The sequence below is a fragment of the Chroicocephalus ridibundus genome, chromosome 2, assembly GCF_963924245.1.
Source record: "Chroicocephalus ridibundus chromosome 2, bChrRid1.1, whole genome shotgun sequence".
Taxonomy (NCBI): domain Eukaryota; kingdom Metazoa; phylum Chordata; class Aves; order Charadriiformes; family Laridae; genus Chroicocephalus; species Chroicocephalus ridibundus.
In genome coordinates this window covers 37,815,437-37,839,456 of record NC_086285.1, presented here as the reverse complement: position 1 = coordinate 37,839,456, position 24,020 = coordinate 37,815,437, and the positions used below count along the sequence as shown (strand labels likewise).

The window sequence follows — 24,020 nt, the reverse complement described above, 5'->3', positions numbered from 1 at the left end:
GCCTCTCCAGACACCCAGCCTGCCCTAAAATGCCGCTCCTGCCCTACAGACTACACTGGGCATTACGAGTTCTGATGAGAACCATACCACGCTCAACTTTAGGATTGAAACCAGAGAACTGGTTTTGCTTAAAGATTAAAAATACAATGCTGCCGTGGCACAGTTAACATGTAATAAATAAGGAGCAGGATTTTATGTTGTGAGATGAGAACAGTGTCGCTATCTGGGAGACTGGGTGGCTTCTCTTGCAGTTGCACCGTTGCACTCCTCCCTGCTTCCCTGATGGGAGCTGCAGGTTCCTTACGCTTCTTTCGCCTGGGGTTGGGGGTTGTGGATGGAGCAGGGCAGCGGAGGGCAGCACGCAGGGGACTGTCCCTCTCAGGAGTGGGACATGACACCCCAGGTTCTGCCCCAGAACAAGTTGGATTAGGAGGTAGGGGAGCACAGGAAGCGTTGTCGGTCGCGGGGGGTGGTGTTGTTGAAGGTGTTAACCTCATGCCTTTCGGGGGTGTGCTTTCTGATGTATACAGAGCCGGCTGAAGGTTTTGGAGTTGTAGCTCTGTTCCGTGTTCCGTTTATGGAGGCTTTTTCTTTTTTCCTTTTTTTTTTTTTTCTTTTTTTTAAACACATTGTCGAACTTGTCTAATTGCTGTGAGTCCCAGACTGGAGCTTCCACTTAGTGTAAGTTGCAGGTTGATAAAACTGAACTTAACGGCCAAGGGGACGTTTTACAGGCAGTGGTTCAGCAAAGACAAAATCCTTAAAATTTAATTTAGTGGGTTAATTAATATCCAGGCTGTTAATTGATTTTTATCTTAAAACTATTAAAATATTTTTTTAAAAAACACTGAGATATGTATCTGGAAACTTTAGAGAGCGCACAGTACAGCCTCGGAGCTGTATCTTTTGGTCACAAATTGTCTTGGCATCCTCTTTGACTTCTTCCTAGGAGAAGCTCTAATGAAAGACAGCTTGCCTTTCCCTATTTATCCCCAAATCCAAGCTCTTTTAGTGGAAGCAGATAAGAGAGACTCCAGTAAGATGAATCCTACATAAAGCAGTATCACAACAGCTGTTGAGACCACAACAGCTTCTTCCATTTATGCCATAAATAGGTGAAAAGGAGGACAGGGATATCACTTTTGATTAATGTTTAATAAGTTTCTTGATTAATTAGCAAAAGCGTTGCCTGTTTCCTGACCTTGCCAGCGTGACGGTGCGGTGTGGTGCTGTCTTCTGCTCTTTCTCTCCAAACTAGCGGAGATCAGTTCTCTAGTTTTAGCTGTAGAATATCCCCAAACAATAGCTATTTGGAAGATGGCTTCTCTGGATTAAGTGCCCCGTGTAACTCTTTAAGTGTTCCCCGCAGTTGATTTTTTGGAGACAATGTGTAAACTATCAGAATTTGCTGGTGCCTAAAGACATATCTAGAAACAATGACACAAAACGGAACCAACACACCACGGGGGCAGCTTCAGCTTTTTTGAAGAAGTGTGACTCGAGTCTTCATGCCATTTCTTTTGTTTGCTTGTAAATGACCCTCTGAATAAAATTGGTCAGTGCTATCTGAAAAAATGTCAGGAAGCAAAGAGCATCCATGTGTGAGCCCGTTAAATGGTATTTTTTGGAAAATGCCATATGGCGAGATAAAAATTGGGATTACGTCGGTAGGTAAGTGCCATACACTAGAACCGCACAGATTGTTTCTTGACCCACCTCTGATCTTGAAAGCACAACACATGCCCAACACCTAGCAGGAGTTCCTAGCAATTTATGTGATTTTTGCCCGTAACATTAATAAATTTTCCAGTTTTAACTGGCAGCTAAGCCCTTATCAGACCTCTTGACCACTAACCTTTTACTCTCTCACTCGCAGAATGTGAACGGTATAAAGTACCATGCCAAGAACGGCCACAGAACGCAAATCCGCGTACGCAAACCCTTCAAATGTCGCTGCGGAAAGAGTTACAAGACAGCTCAGGGCCTGCGGCACCACACAATCAACTTCCACCCCCCCGTGTCTGCTGAGATTATCAGGAAGATGCAGCAATAACATGCTGGTCACAAACGTGCCAAGAAATCCTCACCAGCAGTTGCTGATTTTGAGAACAGCCACCTTTTTTCAGGGGAAGCATTCAGCAACCCTTTAAAAAAAAAAAAACAAAAAACAAAACAAACAAAAAATTAAATGCATGCTTTAAAATTTTCTGTAATTTTGGAATGATGTATCTTTGTAGAGTTAATGATTTTGTACATTTGCACATGTAATCATCATACCCATTTTCATTACTTTGAGATAAGGTGCTATAAAAGCTATAGGTTCTTCAGAACATTTTTTTTTCTCCAAAAACAAACAAACAAAATAAATAAATTAGGGCGGGGGGCGGGGGGGGGAGCCCTGTCGCGTATTTAGTTGTGCCGAAGCGTTGAGCAGGAGTGAGCGAGGAGGAGAGCTTGGCCCTGACCATCCTTTCCAGATTGTAATGTGACGAAGACTTTTGCGATGCATCTGTCCCTGTGTGTGCAAAACCAAAACCAGACCACCCTCGTCAAAACGCTCGTTAACATGCCTTACATAACGAAGTTAGCAGTGGAGTAGCAAGTCTTTTAGGTAATGGAAATATAAATAAGAAAGAATGTTTAACATAATATGCTAAAAATATTTTCATACTTAAATAACATACATAAAAAGGTGTGCTTGCTGTATTTTATATTATCTTGCAAATTTTTTTTTTTTCCCTTTTGAAATGCTGAAAATCTTGCCATTCGAACTAGTAAACAATCACTTTAGTGTTAGAAATTACTACTTTTTTTTTTTTCTCTTGTACAAGATGACATACTCCGTTCATGCCCATCAGACTTTGGCGGACCAATCTCCCAGTCCAACTAAACGTTTACCCCTGAAGTATCCGTTCGAAAGACACTTGGAAATACTTAAGTGCAAATTTATGTGTGTGTGAGAAACAATTCTCTTCATCTCAGATGAAGTTTTAAAGCACTTTGTAGTTCTCTATTGCCAACAGATTTAATGTTTTATGTGTTGCCAATTCTTGCAACTACCGTACGAGCATGTGCCTGTGGTTGCAAATAAAAATTAAAAATTCTGCGCCTGGTTTAAGGAGGTCCATTATTTGTGCGAAGGGAGTTTCTACTAATGCCTCTCCCTCATCTTCATCGTATTTGGAGATTTTTTTTTTCTTTTCTTTGTGCATTATCTTTTTTTTTCGCTTCTTGTCGTAGGTCACCGCGTTCCGTTTGGAAGCGTCTGTTTAGCTTTACAATTAATTTTGCTGAAAAATACGACATATGAGCCTTATTGAAGATTTTTTAAGTGCTTCTTGCAGCAGGTGGTCAGAGACTAGACTGAAAACAAAAAGCCAAGGTGAGAGCGCTTTTCCCGTCTGGCCCGTAGCTGAGGGCGCCTTTGTGGCTCACCGCCCTGCCTTCAGCATCCCTCTCTCACAAGTGCTACTGGGGGGGCGGAGGTGGGCTCCCCCCCATACCCCCCCGGCCCTGCCCCAGCCCCCAAACACTTCCTACAGCGCCGGGGCTGAGGAGGGACCCGCTGTGTTAAACACAGCCATCGCCTTCGCTTGGGTCCTGCTCTTTTTAAGTGCAAAAGAAAAGCTCAACGAAAAGGAGGAATGAGCTTTCCCTCTATTTTTTTTTTTTATTATTATTTTTATTTTTTCCCCAAAGCTTTAAAGGAAAACTTTGTAAGGATGACAATTACCTATTCTCCAGCAGAGTGAAAGTCTCATTAAAACACTTAAGGAATCATCCTAATGAATAAGCGTTTCGAAGGAAAAAAAAAAAAAAAAAGTGGCTTTTTTTCAAATCCCGGCGAGGTGACAGCGCTGGCGGCCGGGTTTGAAGGATGATCCAGACGTGAGTTGCTGGTGCAGTCCCAGGCGGCCGCTTCCCACCTTCCCCAGTTTTGGCAACAAATCTGGCCAAGACAACAGGTTTTTTGGCTCTGCTCCTTGTGCAAGAAACTCCAGGCTGGGTAAGTTCCTTCAACAGCTAAACAGTCGTAAAACGTCATTGTTGCATGTAAATTCCTTTCGACTATAAAAAATGAAATTCCAGTTTCTATTTACCTATTCATTGTGACAGTATTATTAAACAGGTAAAGATGGGACTATTTTGTTATACTGTGTATAGTGAATGTATTGTACTGTGTCTGTGAAAAGTGTGCTTTAAATTATATTTTCATATGTTTTGTTGGGGACAAAGTACTTTAAGTTTGAAAGTGACAGAGGTTTGTTTTAGAACTGAAGGCAACTTAAAGAATTCCTGTCAAGAAAGCTGCTTATAAATGTAAATCAAATCACATTTAAAATAAACTGCCTCTGACCTAAAAAAGATTGTTCTTTGCTTGTTACTGACCTAAAGAGTTAAGTTCTTGGGCTGGACATACTTTTTTATTCGTGTGTTTTACTTTGGTATCGTCAGACTCTGTACTCAGTAAACACCTGAAGCAACTCAAGCACTACACCATCCAGGCACCAAATTACACAGACTGCCACAGCCTGGAGAGAAGAGAAAAAAAAAAAAGATTATTTTGATACAATCATCAGTCAAAAGGCCTTCAGATTTCACAGGCTGGTTCCTTCCCGCCTCGCACCAGGGTTTGCAGCTACGAAAGCCCCTTGTAACGGTAGGATACGGGTCCCCTTTTCTTCTCGGGGTTCTCAGAAACAAAGTGGCTGTCGCTGGGAGAGGAGCAATCGTTAGCGTTGTGGTTCAGTGAGGTTGCCGTAGCCGTGTTTGGCTTCTGTCAGGCATCTGCAAACTCCCTGGGTGGGTGGTTTTAAGCAGCCACTTCAGGGTGGGAGTTTAACAGGGAACCTATTTTAGGTGTGTCCCCCCCCCCCCAAGCGAAGGCTTTGCTTCGGCACCACCGGGTTTTGAGGTTGTCCTGCCTGCGTGGGATACCAACCTCTGAGACCAGAAGTCTTTAATAATATGATAGCTAATAATAGTTTGGTTTTCTAGCCTGTCCTAACGAAGGGTTTTCACACATGCTGTGGAGTGATGGTAAGAAAGAAAATGGACAAAAATATTCTTTCAGCACTTCCATGCCTTACCTGAGACCACCTCTTGAAGTTCCCATTTAAAAAAACCAAATAATCTAAGATTTCCAATGGAAAGCAGAGGCCCGATGAAGCAGCTGCTACCCAAGACCCTGCGATTTATCTGTGTCACGCAGCTTGGCGCGACTCTGGCGTGGCACGGGCTCCTGCACGGCTTCACGGCAGAACTGAGGGAACAGACGCTCCTCAAAACCTTTATCCCCAAGTCTGTCCCTCTCAACGCAAGAGCATCAATGGATGTGAGCAACAGTTTCTTTGTCGTACAGAGCTGCAACGTCACTTGCTCTAAGCGCGTAAAGCCTAAACTCTGCTTTATAAATTCAAAACCAGCAGCAGGAAAAAAAGGCCCACGGACTCCATGAATAATTTTGCTTTTAATGTAACAAGACTACTGTACAACGAGTGGAAAGCAAATTTACTTCATACAGTTAAAGTAAATATAAAATGTTAAGATATACACACATGTTTTTTTACTTACTGGAAAGAAATACATAAAGTTAAAACGCAGAAGGTTTTAAAAGCCCTAAGCCAAAAGGAACACAATTCACTGTTGTGAAAATATAACGCTATCTCCTACTGAACGCAATCGCAACATAATGGCGATGATTTTTTTTAAACGATTACTTGGAGGCATTTTAAGCACAGCAGTTTCAACTCAAAAATGCTGCCTTAAGGTATAGTGTACTTCACGTACCATTATCCCTTAAGGCAAACATTCCGTATGGAAAAGTGAAGTATTTGCCATTACCTTTGTTGCAAGCATGTCATCTCACAGTACGTGCATCTACAGTTCAGAAATGGACTAGAAAACTATATTTTCATAGGGTAAGTAATGGAACTTTCCAATTTAACTGTTACCCAAAGAAAAACTACACAAATTGGCTAGGAGAAACAGCTGTTCCTTCCGTGTTTAATCCCGCCTCGCTTACACGGTCAAGAGAAACCACGGGTTCTTAGGTAGCAGAAGAGCATCGTGAAGCTGGTCTCATTTTTTTGTGAGGCTAAGCCATTCCCATCTCCTTACGAATTCCGCTAAATCGGGGAATAAATAGCTACTTACACAACAAGGTGGGGGTTTTGTGGGGGTTTTTTTTTTAAGTGTAATGTTAGGTAGAGAGAGGAGATAACCCAATAGCAGCTTACAGCCACGATTTACCACGGCTCCAATTAGAGTAAATTAGCTTGTCATCAGAAGTTTGCACCGTTACGGAAAGGCTGCGCTTGTTTCTGTTCCATAGGTGGACTACTTCAGAAGTGGTGGGTTTTTAAGCTACGCTGTAAAACAGGATTTAATCGAAATTTAATACGTTCTGATCGAAGTGCGTCTGAACGTGCCTCTCGAAGCCCTGCTGGTCGTAGTCGGGCGGGAACTGCTCGCTGCACATGGGACACACCTTCCAGTGACTCTCCACGTGCTCCTCGAACTTGCTCTGGTCGTAGTTAGGCGGAAACATCACATCGCAGAGAGGGCACTTCTTGTGCACCTCAAAACTGCACGAGGAGGCGGACAGAAAGAAGAAAGGAAAAGAGTTCATTCATCTGTTGCTGCCAAAGAAAATATAAAAGCAGGATCCCGCTGCCACCCGTGTGAAGAGCTTTACCACAAGCTCAAATATGAGCAGATTTTGTATCTGAGCAAGTATCGTACATTTAATTTAAACGTCTCTGCTGAAAGTGCTCAATACAGTTAAAGTCATTTTACAGAGGAATTCCAAAATAAGCTGGCATTTTAAAAGCTACATAATTTTGACATAATTCCAGCTACCGCTGAATACGAATCTATTGAAAGTCTTAATGGCCAAGCAGTTTCATGGGAAACCACTCTCTCTGCTCATAAATGCTCGCTCTTAGCAAACATAACACTTTATAAAAGCTCTAAACTTAGGTTCACAATTAGGTTGGAAAGGAGGCGGGGGGGCGGCGGAACCAAAAGTCATTCACTCATTTACTGAAGAAACTTGTCCCTCTTCCGTCAAAATAAGGTGTAACACAAATAGTCTTCCCAGTCTCAGCGTATTCTCTGACAGTTAATTGTAAACCAAACATTCATCGCAAATGCTTAATGGTTTTTCATCTCCACCCTTAAGTAAAAAAAGTCCGGTTATACAGAAACCCATCCATGCCATTAAAGACCAATAAAAGACAACATTTACCTGGAATCAAAGCAGAAACGTGTCCCACGTTCATGCAAGAGAAGACTCGGAGGATCAGGAGCAGAAGGTACAGTGTTGTCATCATCCTATTTCAAAAAAATAATAAAAAAAAGGAAATATTTTAAATACTACCCACTAGAAACAGCTTTTTTCTTTCCCCTCCAAATACATTTTTGTTACCAAGCATAAACACGGCTGAGATTTACCGTTTGTTTTATAATCTCTGCGGAGTAAGTTTTACTTTAGCGCTAAAAAAGGGAGAGGTGGTTAATGGACGTGAAAAGCTAATCACGGGCTGCCTTTTGACGGTGTCCCCGGAGCAGAGCTCTGTGCCGGCGCTGCTCCAACGCCGCCGCTGACGAGTGACAGAGGAAACGGGGGTCACCTCACCCCTAACGCCCGGGGGCCGAGTCGGAGCAGAAAAACGCGTGTTAAACCGAACGCGGGGCAGCGCAGCACAAACCGTAATGGCGCTTTACCCAGAGCCAAAACTCACAGATAAATTCTAGACCATGGAATGTCAAGTCAGACTTTAAAAATCTGTCAGTTTAAAGTTTTAGCAAAGGGCTGGGGAGGGGGCGGGGGCGGGAAGGGGAGAGACGTTGATTGCGATTCACACATTTTGCCTCCCATGGGTCAGTTTTGAGTGACCCGCCTGCGCTGCTCCCACCGTGGCTGGTGGGACACGGGGGCGGCTGCTCCCACGCGTGTCACACGTTCGCGCCACTGTCGGGAGCGTCAGGGAAATGCTTGGCTGCTTCCTCTCCTCAGCTCCGCCGGGGCTGCTCTCCCTTGGGGGACACCCACCAACGCACACCAACGAGCATCGGTCGGCCTCCGAGCTTCTCTCGGGTGAAGGGAGGCAGGTCGGCATCCAGGGAAGGCGCCGCTCCGCGCTTCTCGCCAAAGAAAGAAAGGAATCTGCCCGCAACAGGAAAGCCTCAGCAGAAAAACGAAGAATCCCTGCAGTGACCGGATTCTCAAGAGTTCCCTTCTGACCAGCAAGGGGTCAAAACACATATTTTGCAGGGGTTTGATTGTGGTTTGTTTTTTTTTTATTCCACGATGACATTATTATGATTTAAGATTTAAATAAGCACAGTGATGTAAGCAAATACAAGTAGGGGAGGTAAACGGCACAAAAAGAAAATAAGCAGGAAGAAAATCAGAACTGTGTTTGTAAACCCATTCTTTACGCAGTATAAAACTCTCCGTTATTCAGCATCTCGGTTCTATTCCGCTATTAGATAACGTAGCACAAAACCTACTCATTTCAAGGTGGGAATACAGGTAAATTCAGCAAGATTTTTTAAATTCCAGCTCCTAGTTAGTTTTCCTTTTCATCTCAAAGGCGCCTTACATGCAAAAATTATGAATTATCTAGCAGATCTTCGAAAAAGGATGTGCAAGGGGCCATATACAACAGCATACATGCTGTACGGCTCGGACAGACAGCTATTACATATACTCAAACCTATCTCATTTTTAGGCTACCATACTATACTACTACTACCAACGGAAGCAGGGCAGGACAGCAAGATTCCCTCAATCTTTTTCTTTTCCTGACAACAGCCGTTCAGGTTCAAGCATTTAACATTTCCATAGAGCAGCCAGCGGGGCTTGCTCTGACAGATGCGAGCCACAGACGTATTTTCCCGTCTCGCTTGCTTTGCACCCGCACGTGGGCTTTAAAATTATATTATTCGTTCCTTTTGTCATGAGAGAGGTAGGATGTATATATTAAAGAAGAAAAACTATTTGAAGTACTCTTGTGCTACAATGCTACAGCTTCTATAGTACCAAAAACATGACAAATGTGCTGACTACCGGACTGTAAGCAGCGCAGGACCTACCTGAGAAAATGAATCTGCATCTTCCTCCAAAAAAATAGTTCCACTACAAACACAGGCCTAATTAACATTTAAATCTTTTAGAAAAAAAAAAAAACTTTCTTATAATTCTTTATTGTTTGTCACCGAGTTACTTCTTGAGCAGAGGGCATTCTTTATTAATACTTGGTTACAAATTACAAGGTGGACGAGGTACTTCTCTGGTGAAAGGGCTCAAATCCCTGAAGTAACCTTTGTTTAGGACAGATCAGCAGACCCAACGACAAATTATTCCATATGTTAAGGGTTATTCATTTCAAGTGAATACGGAGTCAGGATTTACCAAGGCTAAATATTAATTTGGTATATAAGGGCATTAACCAAAATTATGTGGTGAACGTGATATAGATGGGTCTCTCTTCTCATTGAAAATTATTAGCGCATTCAACAAAACCCACCTTTTAAAAAAGGTCTTTAGAAAGACACTGCTAACCTAATGCCCAGCTGCCCCAGAACTCATCCTTCCTGAAGTAATCCATCTTCCATACAAATGTTAGAATAATACAGAAATTTTAGTTCCCCTATGAAGAAAAGGGAAACCTCTCAGCCTTTTTGCCGGCATTACACAAAGATTAAAATGTACCGAGTGGCAAATGAAATACGTTCATAACACGTTGTTGAAGTCACCTTACCAAATGCCTCCATCCATTAACATCGGCCGTGCCCGCAGAAGCGGCCTGCTTTAGCGTACCCTCCCCCACGTGCGTATTTCTGCTCCGCTACCACAGTCCAGGGGAAACTCAAGATTTTAATTAGAATCAACAAAATGCAAACTGATTTATAGGAAGCTTTGCCATTTAAAAAGTTTATTCAAAAAAAAAAATCAGCACTGCCTGTCCACCTTATCTAAAGCTTTAACAGGTTAATAGGTTGGATGGCCTCTGTTTTTTTAGTTTGTTTTGTGGGGGCTTTTCACATTATTTACTCTATAGTTATTTTAGTTATTTGTTCAGTATTTCACCCCCTTTCCTTCCTCTTTTAAAAACAAACAAACAAACAAAAAAACCAACCACAAACCAAAGAAAAGCCCACACATTTGTGTTACTGCTAGTCACTTGGTAAGATAAAACTGTTTATATCTCTAGTCCTTCCTTTCAGCTTCTGGCAAGTGCGATACCCTGCCATGGACAAATGTATCATTCCTCCTCATTCCTTTTTGAAAAACTGATTTGGGTACGATGCTCGCCTCTACCCAGGCACACAGGCACCACCCTGTTTTGCGGCCTTGTAGGCTCTACCTTCGACAAAAGGCAAGCACAAGTTACTAACTTTTCCGACGTCAAAGTAACATTAAGTGTGGCACGTCCCAAGGACAAAGCTTTCTCACGACCCAGTTCGATTAACTGTAAAAATCATACTGCGTGTTCCTTCTAGTAGCTTCTGACCTGTGCACCACAGAAGAACGGCAACACTAAATCCATATTGATATTATGCTGTTGAAGATACGGCAAGTCTGTCTCTTCAGTGTACTTTTGCTTTTGGCCAAGTATGCAAAGAATGATCAATTCGTAACCTTTTGTTATGCTTAACCCAAACAAGAAGAATGCAGATCTATATGGAGCATACCTTGAAGTACATATTAGAGAGATTACTATATAATTAAAGAATGGTCAAACAGTAACGATGAGAACTTCGTCTTAGTCTGAGAGTATTTCACAGCTATTCTAATTACAAGTTGCGCTAAACAGTATACAACCAACCAATAACGAAAAATTCTCATGCACTGCCCTTGGCTAACTTGGAACTTCTAGAAAACACAGAAAGCGTCCCACGGTACTGGACTCCGACAGCTGTCTGCTTCTGTCATTTCAGATGGACAAAACTCCTAAAGACTACCCCGTAAAAGGGAGAACTATATAACGGGAGGATGGGTCTCACTCATCTTGGTTCACAATCACTTGGCGCCCCATTTCTTCCAGCTAGCATAACCAATGATGTTACAAACGCTCTTCAACCTGATATTTGAAAACCGGCCACTCTCCCATGGTAGAACAAAGCATCCCCTGAAGACCCCAAAGCCGAAAGGAGAAGGCTAGCTGAAGCTGCCTTACAGAAAGAGTTTGACAATATCTGTGGGGAGGCCTCAATGGCTCGGCCTAGGCTGTATTTTAAGAATCGGCATCAGCTTACTCGCAAGACCCCACGGTGGAGTCATCCAAGACATTTGGACGGAAGCCCATGCTCCATATTTTGAGAAAGAGACAGTTTAATCTGCCCTTCATGTAGACCCAAAGCCAGCTTTCTTGCACTCCAGGCTGATGACAAGGGACATGGCTACACGTGCTCAGTCCAAGACCTCTGCAGTGCCCTGCAGGGATGTAACACAGTTGATACGTGGCCTCGGGTCCTTACGAAGAGTCTGATATCACGTACCCACGGGCTGGCACTGTGGTTATGCAGCGTAACAAGTGCCAGGCTTTCCGAATTCAGAAGTTTGGATAATTAGGTTAACAAATCATAAAAGATGCCTTTAATGTCATGACTTAACTATCATCGCTTGACTGTAACTCTCAAATTGCCACAATGAGTCCCACAGATTATGTGACTCAAAGATATATATGGTATTACAGAATAAAGCATCGTAAAAAGGAGGGGGTTTGCCACTAGAAGAGGAAGAAGGGAAAGCCAGATATTAATTTTCAGAAATAAGTGCAACTCACCTAGTTTTACCAAAACTAACCAATTTTGTCTCAAGTACTGCTTTCTTGATTACAATTGCAATCAGTTCCAAGATTGCCAAAGAGAAATTAGAAACAAAACTATGTGACGCTGTACAAAAGCCACAGACTTGGAACAATCTCCGTCTCCGATTTCTACAGCTCATTTTGACATGCAACAGTAAGCAAAGGGATGCCCATTTTAAGCTTTAAACAACAAATGAACAGCCACAGTGCTAACATATAGCGCGGGTAAAATGGAAAGAAGAGGACACACATCGCCTTTCTGCAATTCAGCTCTGCCGTGTGAGTGAAATCAAACCAACTCTTTTAGGTCTCTCCCTCTCGGTGAGCAGCTTGGGCTCCCAAGAGGTTCCTGGATACCAACTGCTCCTTTTATGTCTACCCTATGCAGAAGACAGCGACTGGCTGCCAGGGTAAGATCAGGCTAATAAAGTGTAGTGGGGGTTTTTTTGTTGTTTGCTAGAAGAAAGGCCATTTTGGATTCCTCTCAAAAAAAATATCCTGACCTGGCTGGCAGTTGCCAAAAGTTACACCCCCCCACAAATTTACTGGGACTAACAACATTGTTTAAGAGTCTCAGGATAGTTATTCTGGGCTTACTGCCAACTGTAATCAGGACTACTTTTCTAAAACTCACACTTTAGTATTAAATATCTATATAAGTTTTGTTTATGGTTCTCTCCCATACGTACCTGGCTTCTAGAAATTATTTGCTCCAAATGATTACATTTTGGTCGATTACAGGAGAATGAGCAAATGGAAAGTTAGTGCTGAGTAGATGACGGCAGGAACTTGCGGCAAGTCAACTATTCTACATAAAATCACCCACTGTGTGCCTGCTCATCTGGCATGATTAACACAGACTGGCTTATCCTTCTCAGAAATCATGGTTTAACTGGCCTAAGAGTTCCAAAAGCCAAAGCTATGAAGAATTCCGGAAAGTCTTTGAGTCATACAAAACTGATATTTTTACACATCAACAAAATACATGGAAGCACCCATTCCCATGGAACAAAGTTTTGGGAGAAACCAAGTCAGAACACAATAGCAACCTTATACAAAAATTTTAATGCATTTGCAGATGTATCCTTACTCGGTCTACGACTCAAGAGTAACTGAAGACAGCAAAGGCAGCATAAGTTTCAATATAGCAAAAGTGTCACCATCACCTGATCTTATACTGCTAGTCAAGCAGTAACAAAAACGCCTCCTTGAGAAGTAAAAAGAGAAGCTTACAGAACAGAGACCAAGCTGGCAGCCTTCTTCCCCCTCACCTGCCAAAAGGCTAGTTACCATCTTGTGCCATACCTCTGATCTATTAAATATAATTGAAAGATTCGTATTTCATCCTTGGTATATGTAGAAAGATCAACCAAGGCTGCCTCACTGGGCTTTTTAAGAGCTGTGTTGCTAAATAGTACACATGATGGCAGCCACATTAGCTCAACAGGCTGACAGTTTTTCTTCACTGGGAAGGAAAATAGAGAAGAACCTCTCTGTTGACGTAGAAATGATGTATTATGGTTTATCCGTAGTAGTAAGCAATTTACAATTCAAATGACATAGAATAGAAACGTGATCTTTTTTATGTATTGCAGACAAGGTACCATGAGTTAGATCTTTTTCAATACAAGACAAAAAGTGTATACATGGATCATTACCCAGGAACACAAGATTCCTTTAGGCAAAAGTAAACTCAGCACCTCAAACAAGTCTGCTACAAGACTGATGAAGAAAGATTTTGCATTAAAAAACAGCAAAACAAGTAACACGCAAAAACAAGTAACACGCAAAAACAAGTAACACGCAAAAACAAGTAACACGCAAAAACAAGTAACACGCAAAAACAAGTAACACGCAAAAACAAGTAACACGCAAAAACAAGTAACACGCAAAAACACCTTACAAAGACTTTTAAACAATAAGGAGACACCTGGGATTCCTGTACAGAAGTTTTGTACAGAGTATCAATTTGGAGAGGTCCAAGATATTTCACTAAAGAGGACACTTCAGTTCAAGTAAAAGAATCAAGTTTTACCATGAGAGAGAGTACGAAAAAGTTCTGACTTTCTCTGGATTTGTCTTGCATTCCACCTAACACTTCTCCCCCTGCATCACCTCGCATTCTCTTTCTGTTTAGTTGGATTAATGACCAGTTTGCAGCCGTATTCAGGCCGATCGGCCTGTTAGAACACGAATTCATTAAGGTGTCTCTCTTCTCCCAAGCAATTGTCAAAACGCCTGTAGGAAGTCAGTATCTAACACCTCTACCACACGTCAAGTATGGCTGAAGTTAGCAGAAGAAAGCAAAAACAATATCCAGAAAGAAATAAAAAATGGGGGCAAGGCAGCAAAATAAAAATCTGAACAAACTGGAAAAGAATTTTATTTTGAGCAAAAGCCAGAGTACAGATGAACAGAAAGTGGGTACTCCACTTAGGTCAATTCACAGCACACGTAACACTGTACGAGTTGTTTACGTGCCGGAATGGTCCAATGAAGGCAAAGGCTTTAGAACTCAAAGACTATCAACATGTAGAGTGGAAAAGTGCAAATGGACAAATGCACAAAGACAAATTCTAGTTTCTTTCCCTGGTGCTAAAGAAGGCGTGTTGCACTTGGAAGTAGCGTAACTCAACATTTACAATGAAAGAAGGTCAAAGTAGTAACAGTGCAGAAATGGGGTTTGTAGGTTTGACGCAATTCTACCCAATTCCCTGTCCAGAAAACACTTCTGGGAGAAGCATTCAAGTCTTCTCCTCTGTCGTCCACATTGTTTACAAAGTTATTCAACTGAACAGGAATGTAAAGAGCAACTACAGCAGGTAAGTCTGACATGCCAGACCCATTCTAGATGCTGGCTAGGTCTCTCATCTTAGATAAATAATGTGGACATGTTCATCATCATAGGTAACCACCACCAAAACAGCCATGGAGTGGTGGAAGTGACTACAACACCCTCAAGTTCTTAAACTAATAGAACGTGTAGTAATAGAAATGTGGAGAGGAAGGCAAAAGAAGTCGATACAACAGTAATATTTTAAACAGAGCAGTAAGACCTCCAAGCCTCTTCTGGGAGGGAATCTTCCTCCAACAAAAAGCTCTACACCTTACCAGTTTTAAAATGCATGGAATTACACCTTAAACAGCTTATTTTAAAAACCAATACAACAAATGGTACACTCTTCATATTTATCATTTTACATTTGTCGTTTCTTCTGCACAAACAAAAGCCTCTCTTTTATAATGAATTACCTACGTAAATGGAACTTTTCCCTCATTATTTCTTGAAGTACTGCATTAGAACAGTTTTATCTTTGGGATATTATAAGTCTCTCCAGAAAGAGTCTTGCAGCTACTCATTTCCATGTTAGACATACAGTCTGCTTTTGGGAGGAGCAAGCAACTGAATCTCATGTGAAAGTACAAAAATAAAGAGATAAATTATTTGATTTAAAGGCACCTTTTCTCAAGTTGAACTTTATTTAAGCCTGTTATATTTTATCTCATTACAAAAATCCAAGCTGTGTCAGCAAATAAGCACAAGACTCTAGCACTGTTTCGCTCGGGTTTGCAAGAGGGCAAAGCACATAGATCAGAAAGAACACCCTGCTAATTAAACTGATGCAGATCGACTAAAGAAGAGAAGAGCTTGTCATATGTAATATCTACGTCAAGAATGATCAGATTAAATATGCAAAATGTGAAGTAAAGGTGGGCAACAGCAGTAAGCTCACATTCTAGATCTCGAACAGGCTGCAAAAGTTCTGACAGTTTCTCTAATTATTCACAGTAATGGACATCGGGGGCAAAAGGTAGGAGGGAGAAATACATTTTTCTCCATTATAGGTGCTGAGCACCAGGGCTAAAATCATGCCTGTCTGAACACTGATCAGTTTCTGCAAAGGTTAATAGCAATTAAATGTGGCAAACTAGACTAAATGAGAAACAGGTCATGATACCACTGTACTTGCAAAGAGCACAATACTTTGCAGAAAGGTATTTCTTGTTTAATATTTTTTAAGGTGCAAGAGTACTTAGAAGAAGAAAGAGTAATACGTCTGTTCCTGTTCAGATGAAGACCTACAGACCAGTTTATTACAGAAGCCAATTTACTAAAGCCATTTTTTATAGTAGAACGTGCAAGTTAACTGTATCAAAACGAAAAGCTAACTAGTTTTCATTTAAAATACACAAAGCCCTAAAAAATAAATCAGTGAGAATCTGTCACTTTCCATTTAATCAGCTTTAGATAACAGTCAACTAGCTCTTCCAAATACGTGTCTAACAGCAAAAAACCACCAAAATGGAAATTAATAAATGCAGATTTGCAAAAGACAGAACAAAAGATTAATACATTAGAATGAAGCATCCAATACAAAACAAATTTTCACTCAGCATTTAACTGAAAAGACTGGTATCGGAATCCTTTAAATTTTTAATTCGTTCTGTTACAATTTAGTTCCTACATGCAAATTATAAAATGAGTAAGACCTGGCTACATTTTGAGCGCTCATTCTACCACACAGAAGAGAAAAATAAGAATGCGTGGTGATTACTTGGATTTTTCTACTTTAGTATTTTAGAAGATTAAGAAGCTACTGTCCTAATAGCAAAACAAGCTGTCAGTACACCTCAAGAGACTGGGGGAACAAGTATATTATCATCAATTAACGCGCAGATTTTTCTCCTTCAAAGCAAGCAAAATTCACGTAAAACACTGTTCAGGGAAAAGAAAAATGAACTCTGGATTTACATAACAATAAAACAGGATTATCAGATACTGAAAACCTATGTGGAACTCTTGATTACTCATTAGTAAACTTATCAAGGCAAAAAAAATAATTAAAAAGATAACTTGCATTGCTGTCCTCAGGATCTTCTAAACCATCAGGCCGACTAAGATTGCGTGAAGGCTGACTACAGACTACATCATCTTCCAGCTCCCAAAAGGAAGGTCTAACAGGTGGTCTTTGGATCTCATCAGGATTAAAAGCGCCATCTGCTCCATCTGAAGAAAAATTAATTAGAGCATCTTTGTTCAGTACACTTAGTATTTTGAGATTACGGATGTGCTACCTTAACATTTAAAAAAAAAAAAAAAAAAATCAACACATGAACACATTTTCAGTTTAGAGAATATAAAATAATAAAAGAGAAATCACCTTCTTCAAAGGTGTTTCTTTAAAACTTTCCTTTATTGATTCTCATCAGTAAAATAAAGGCACTTTATTGATTCTCATCAATCAATAAAGGCTCTGTGTACCAGTACAAAGACTGTTGGTATTTAACCTGCATTAAATGAGCCATTGCTTTCGAAACAGCGAGAGGGGAATTATACAGGGAGGACAGGGTGTGGAATTTACTGACCTCTTCTTTCCTGAATTGCATAAGGGTTTCCATATTGCAATACTGGTAGTCTACTTGGCACTGCAGGAACTGGTCCATTTTCCTCTGAATACGGATTGCGAAAATGTAATGTTTGTTGTGAAATCTGTCCTTCCATCATCCTTCCAGCTTGATTTCCTGGTGTCCTGCCAAGTTCCTAAAAAATGCAAAGTTTAAAAATGTAATTAACCTATGGAGTCCTAGCAAAGTTTGAAATTTTAATGAAATACTTAGATTTGTTTTTAAAGATACATCTGCTAACCTTCCCACTGTCTTTTCATCTTGATCTAGTGCCAAATATACTACATGTACCAAAAACAGTCAATAAAGAAAATAATACAAAGAAGATACTTTTAATTTTTTTTCTCATTTTGTCACCAGTTAATGTAAATTACATAAACAGAACTGCCACAATTTTCAAGAAATATCTGCATCCTTTCTACAATGAAGAAAAAAAAAAAATCAATTAAATAGTAAAGAATGGGTGGACTAACAATAATAATCAAAGATAATATGCAATGAGAAAAGTTTTTTAAAGTTACTATTAAAAACAAAATAATTCTTTTTTCATGTCATACCATACCATTCAAGAACGTACCATTTTAGTATGTGAAGTACATGTATGTACATACTTGACATAATTCCCTATGAATCTGTGAGTGGCAGATATTTTAAGAACTAGTACGTACATTTCACTGGATCCTTTCTGATACGTAACAGCAGAATGTTGATCTATGTGCACAAAGTTTAACAAGATTAGGTAAAATAAACTCAAGGCTGTAGTTTTCAGTAGGAAATGAAGAATGGTAGAAGAACTTTTGCTCATTGTCCTTCACATGCACACACAGAGGGAAAGAAACCAGCACAGAGAATTCAGAAGCAGCCTTCGTGTGTTCTCTACAATTTAACTTCCTTAGGGTTACCCTTACTTGCGCACACAGCCGTGTATGCACATCAAGCTCTGTACATAATTTGCAGATGTGCTAGACGAAGCTGTGTTTAAAACTGGAAGACAATTACTTTCTTCAAATGCAGAAATCCTATCAAACATATTCACTTAAAACTACACCTACAGAGGCAAAGATCAAGTGCTTTTCCTTGTTCTCTGTTCGATTTTCAAGTATGTGATGAAATATGTTAAACCAGTTGAAACAGTTTTGTCCTTATTTGTGATTCTGCTTGGTGATCATGTTCCACTCGAAATTAATCAGGTTTTTAGTTGTTATTATTATGTCAAAATATTTCTATTACCATTATACCAAGCATACGATGGGGCCAGTCTGTTTTTAGTGGTGCCCAGTGACAGGACAAGAGGTAACGGACACAAACTTGATCATAGGAAGTTCCACCTAAACATGAGGAGGAACTTCTTTACTTTGAGAGTGGCAGAGCACTGGAACAGGCTGCCCAGAGAGGTGGTGGAGTCTCCATCTCTGGAGACATTCAAAACCCGCCTGGATGTGTTCCTGTGCAACCTGCTCTAAGGTGACCCTGCTCTGGCAGGGGGCTGGACTAGATGATCTCCAGACGTCCCTTCCAACCCTTATCATTCTGTGAAAGCCAAAAACTGCCTTGTCCTAGTCACTGCTAACATAGCTGAAGTTTTCGCACATTTCTTTTTGTGAGCAGAAAGAAGAAAAAGGGATGTTTGGGGTTTTTAAATTAATATATAGTATTATCTACAGTGTTGAGAAGCGGTTTGAGCCTTGCAATGACTGAAGATATGAGAACACTTTCGAGCTGCACTGTAAAGCAGACTTAATCTAGTTGGTACGTTTTTGTTCTTGCATTCAAAAAAAAGACAGACTGTACTCTATAAAAAAAATACAATCTAAATGTAAATCAAAGAGAAAGGGGAAAAAAGAGAAGAATAAAGTAACAAGATAGGTCAATATGTTAAGCAGTGGTTTCTACATCAATAGCATGAAGTTCTCAGCTTCTTAGTGGGCATGAGGGAAAGGTTAGTTTGCAGGAGCACCCTGAAAAAATTTTGTTACTCAGTGAAAATCTCTCTCCACAACATAACAAAATAGCATGGAAAAAAGCACAGAGCTATGCACACATGAAAACATTAACAGAAAAATGATGAAGGTGAAATTCTTAACTTGATGGACAGCTGGAGGAGACCATGTTACAGATACTTAACATCAACGGGATTTAGGTAAACATTGGGCTAACAAAAATTTTAAAATGGGTCAGAATGAAGACAATTTGCTCTACCATTCTGTACAATAACCTAGGTATGGTGGTCATGCCACTAACAGTAGTGCAAAGGCCCCTGAATGTATATGTAAACTCAGCACTAACTGCTAGACTGACTGATTAATTCTCTGTCTTTTATAGAATTCCGACAGTTGACTCTAGGATGTAAAACTCAAGGTTAGTATTTTCCATTTATACTAACAAATAGAAATTAGTGCTATTTTTCACAAAGGTAATCCAGATTAGGTTACATATTGCAAATATTTATACTACAAGCATCATGTGGAACAAAACTGCAGTTGTCTAATTACAAATGAGTAGATTTTAAATGCATGAGAAGTTGTATTTTCATACACAGGTTTCAAAGTTATTACGCTTCCAATGACAAATAATTTGATGTCTATGAACTTAATGAGCAAAGTTCTAATCCTTCTTCCTCCTCCTTTATATCCTCACCTACTCTCTCTATATATATTTACAGTTTAGCAAGGGTTTGTGTGTAGCTTACCGCCAAAATCCAGTGTTTTCATGCAAAATATAAAAATGCTGAATTTATTGAGGGGCTGAAATGGCCTGCTTTATTGAATTCTGTTGTTTAAATATTTGTGTCAGAAAGGCAAGTAATTCTCTCAGAAAAGCTCAAACAAAACTCATCAAAAAAGAAAATACCTGAAATTCTAGATTCTTGCATATAATCCATAGAGATAGTAATTATTATAAACTACTAAAGGGTTTTTATAACTTATAAACCACTAAAACTCTAAGCCAATATGTATGTTACAAAACAGTAATTAAAGTGACTAAAGTGTGGTCGGTACATCAGCTGTAATTCATCCAAAGAAAAGTATTTCTCATTCTTCTGTTTAATAAACTGGGTGAGAGAGAGCACGTATGCCAAGAATATCCAAAGGAATATGCCATTTACAATTCAGAACCAAGCAAAAGATTCTGAGATGAAAAAATGAAAATAATAATTAAAAAACAGGGATTGTTAAGACAGACATGCTTTCCAATCACGTTGTTCCTTCTGCTTAGCATTTTCTTCAGGGTTCCCTGGGTTCCTGTTTGATATTTGCTAATGTAACATTAACAAAAAACCTCAAAGATGGAAGTATGCCTTTTCCTGAAATAGCTTTAAATTGAAACTTAAAACCAAGACTTCAATTACCAACTCAACTACATGAGAAGTAAAATGTCTCAGTTATTAAAAGGAAAATCTCAATATATTTTTCTAAAAACAGGTAAACTTCAGATGAAACTCTAGAATAGAAAAATACAAAATCATATACCAATAACTACTCTGAACACAAAACACCACTCAAATGAAGAACAATGAAGATTATACACTTGTTGTTATACACACACTATCAGGTTTCAGACATAAAGGGTTTGGACTCGAACGGCAACATCATAAAGTCATTTTCAAATAGGAAAAAAGTAGTATCTACAAACAGTAGGGCAGCTTACGGGAAGTTATCTTTTTGGAGCACTAACTGTAAAAACAGTAATGAGTATTTTCTTTTAGAAAAACCTTATGATACAGGACAACACAATTTCTGCCTAACACTCTCCAAATAAAATATCTTCCTGTAGATACGTTATAAAACTATGCTAGCGTTACTTTAAATTTATAGACTAAATTGTGTATATGATTGAAATGGTTAGGGTTAAATGGTCAGGATTACATCCTAAAGTTTTAGTGAATGTGTAAAATCTAAACAATTAATCTTTACTCAATAGAAAGCAGGAACAATTAATTATCGGTGAAATTAAGATTTTCCTTTTTAAAATCAATTTCTTCCGCAATATGGAACCAGTTCAGAATGAGAGGCAGTGGCATTAATACTTTAATTTTAGCATCACATAAGATTAAAACAGAACGCAGATCAAAGTGACTGTAAAAAGGTGCTGTAAAACAGCCTTATCCAGAAGCTGGATGGCTAGGGTAGAGACTGATCAAAAAAAATTTAAAAAAAATAATCAAAGGCTATATAAGTATGTAAATAAAATACAAAACAAGTAATTTTATAGGTTTGAAGAGACAGCAAATGAACCTTTTTAGTATGAATGTTTGGTGACATTTATAAACAAACACTGATAATGGAGTATAAATTGAAAAGTTGTTTACTATACTGTGCTCAACCTTTTAAATCATGGTTCCAGTCTAGCAAGGCACTTTTGATTCTTCTTTGTAATGTAAATATCTATAAATTTAGTAGACAAAGTTCCAAGCTTTTATAAGTTCCATACATTATTATTACAGTTGTTCTCCTTATGTGTGGTAGTTAAACTTACTCCCTCCAGCTAAACTAGATTTATCAAAACTCAACTTTTATTTTGCTTCCTTTTGAATTAGCAAAATATGAGAGAGATCTATTAAATTTAAGTACCAACTACCTGAGAATCTAGAATTTTACAAAATGCTTAACTAGCTTAATCTGATATTAGTTTCATTTCAATTTATCAGTATGGAAAATCCTGTTTTTACTAAGTTTCTGTTTATACTGGATTTTTAAGTAATCTGAAGAATCCTAACTTCTCCACAATATCATGTAATACTATCTGAATGTAATAAAGACATTTTATTATTTCACTTTTCAGTAAAACCTAGCTTTAATTGTCATATATCACCCTCAGAGGTACCTCCAACATTAGAACATTAGCATTAATATTTCACAATGTCTGGTTTAACAGTAATGGTAATTAATTTCATTAGACAGTGAACTCCTGAAAGTAGCCCTCAGCAAGTTTGCCGATGACACCAATCTGTGTGGCACCGTCAACACACTGGAGGGAAGGCATGTCATCCTGAGGGACCCTGACAGGCTTGAGAGGTGGGCCTGTGCAAACCTCATGAAGTTCAACCAGGTCAAGTGCAAGGTCCTGCACCTGGGTCATGGTAATCCCAGGCACAAATGCAGGTTGGGCAGAGAATGGCTTGAGAGCAGCCCTGAGGAGAGGGACTTGGGGGTGCTGGCATATGAGAAGCTCAACATGAGCAGGCAATTCGTACTTGCAGCCCAGAAAGCCAACTGCATCTTGGGCTGTATCAAAAGAAGCGTGGCCAGCAGGTCAAGGGAGGTGATTCCGCCCCTCTCCTCTGCTCTGGTGAGACCCCACCTGGAGTACTGCGTCCAGCTCTGGAGTCTTCAACACAAGAAGGACATGGACCTGCTTTTACGGGTCCAGCGGAGTGCCATGAAGATGATCGGAGGGCTGGAGCACCTATCCTATGAACTCAGACTGAGAGAGTTGGGGTTGCTCCACCTGGAGAAGAGAAGGCTCCGGGGAGACCTTACAGCGGCCCTCCAGTACTTAAAGGGGGCCTACAGGAAGGATAGGGAGGGACTTGTTATCAGGGAGTGTAATGATAGGACACGGGGTAACGGCCTCAAACTGAAAAAGGGTAGATTTAGATTGGAAATCAGGAAGAAATTCTTTACTGTGAGGGTGGTGAGGCACTGCAACAGGTTGCCCAGGGAAGTTGTCAATGCCCCATCCCTGGAAGTGTTCAAGGCCAGGCTGGATGGGGCTTTGAGCAGCCTGGTCTAGTGGGAGGTGTCCCTGCCCAGAGCAGGGGGGTTGGAACTAGATGATCTTTAAGGTCCCTTCCAACCTGAACCATTCTGTCATTCTGTGATTTTCTATCAAGTATTTAAAAATCAGAGTACTGTGTGTGTATCTTTCTTTTCTGATAAAGATATTTTTCCAGTTGTATTTTACCGAAGTCACTACTGTCGCATGTCAAGGTCCTCTTATTATTACAAGCAGTCAATAAGAAATAGCAGATGTCAAAAGGATTTGGTTGTATGCACATATCACGAAAAACCTGTCGATCATACTGCTGAAATGTCTACATCTCTAGTTACGGGACAACGCTGGATAAAAACAAAAATAATTCCAACGGTGATGGCAAAAATAAACTGTCAATCTAGGTATGTATCATTCACGTCTTATGCCAGGATTCCAAAGGGAATAAGGTTTACTAATTGTGCTGCCTGTCAGCCAGTAACTCCTGCAAGTATCAGTGACAGTCTGTCTCAAAGAAATGAAATTCCTGCAAGTTTTGTTAACCGATGCTCCCTTAGAGGCTGAAAGGCTACAGCATGAGCTAATAATAATCTTTTCTATTTGGACAAGCAGCACTAAACTGGTATCAGCCTCTAGACACAACACGGCTGAACCTCTTTCATTAGAAGTAAAGCAGGAAGGAGGCTGGAAGTCCACTGAAAACTTGTAGAAAAACACTAATGCAGAGATGAGAAAGGAATATAGGACAAAAACTGGTAGGAATTCCCGTGTGAACTGTATAGCTAGCTGCAATCTCAGATTATTAATTTACACAGAGTATCCCCATCTGCAAACAGAATAATTATTTTAGATCCTGGATGGAATATCATTCTAGACAGAAACAAAGAAATAATTTTTGACATTGTAACATTTTTGTTAGAACTATGTAGAAAATATTATAAAACACTATTACAGAAGAATAAATGGCAATATTTTCAAACGCTGAGTCAGTTTCGGCAAGTTGGTATACACTTTTAAAAAATATATTAGTATTATTAACAGAATTTGTAGTTTAAAATGCTAATTCGTTTTGGCAAAATA

At 39.8% G+C, this 24,020-nt stretch overlaps 2 protein-coding genes across 5 annotated transcripts in view; one reads left to right on the top strand and one right to left on the bottom strand.

Annotated features, from left to right (window-relative positions):
* The window catches only part of JAZF1 (JAZF zinc finger 1), a 197,742-nt gene extending 194,882 nt beyond the window's left edge, over window positions 1-2,860 (top strand). The window contains exon 5 of the mRNA XM_063325088.1: window positions 1,877-2,860. Within this exon, the coding sequence (XP_063181158.1) occupies window positions 1,877-2,053 (177 nt within the window). The 3' untranslated portion in view covers window positions 2,054-2,860. The remainder of the gene's footprint in view (window positions 1-1,876) is intronic.
* A 3,318-nt stretch (window positions 2,861-6,178) lies between these two features.
* The window catches only part of TAX1BP1 (Tax1 binding protein 1), an 81,162-nt gene continuing 63,320 nt past the window's right edge, over window positions 6,179-24,020 (bottom strand). For all 4 annotated transcript variants that reach the window (XM_063325085.1, XM_063325084.1, XM_063325087.1 and 1 more), the window contains 4 exons: window positions 17,190-17,364; window positions 16,682-16,830; window positions 7,250-7,335; window positions 6,179-6,587 (listed from right to left, as the gene is read on the bottom strand). In XM_063325085.1, coding sequence (XP_063181155.1) covers window positions 6,386-6,587; window positions 7,250-7,335; window positions 16,682-16,830; window positions 17,190-17,364 — 612 coding nt within the window. In that variant the 3' untranslated portion in view covers window positions 6,179-6,385. The remainder of the gene's footprint in view (window positions 6,588-7,249; window positions 7,336-16,681; window positions 16,831-17,189; window positions 17,365-24,020) is intronic.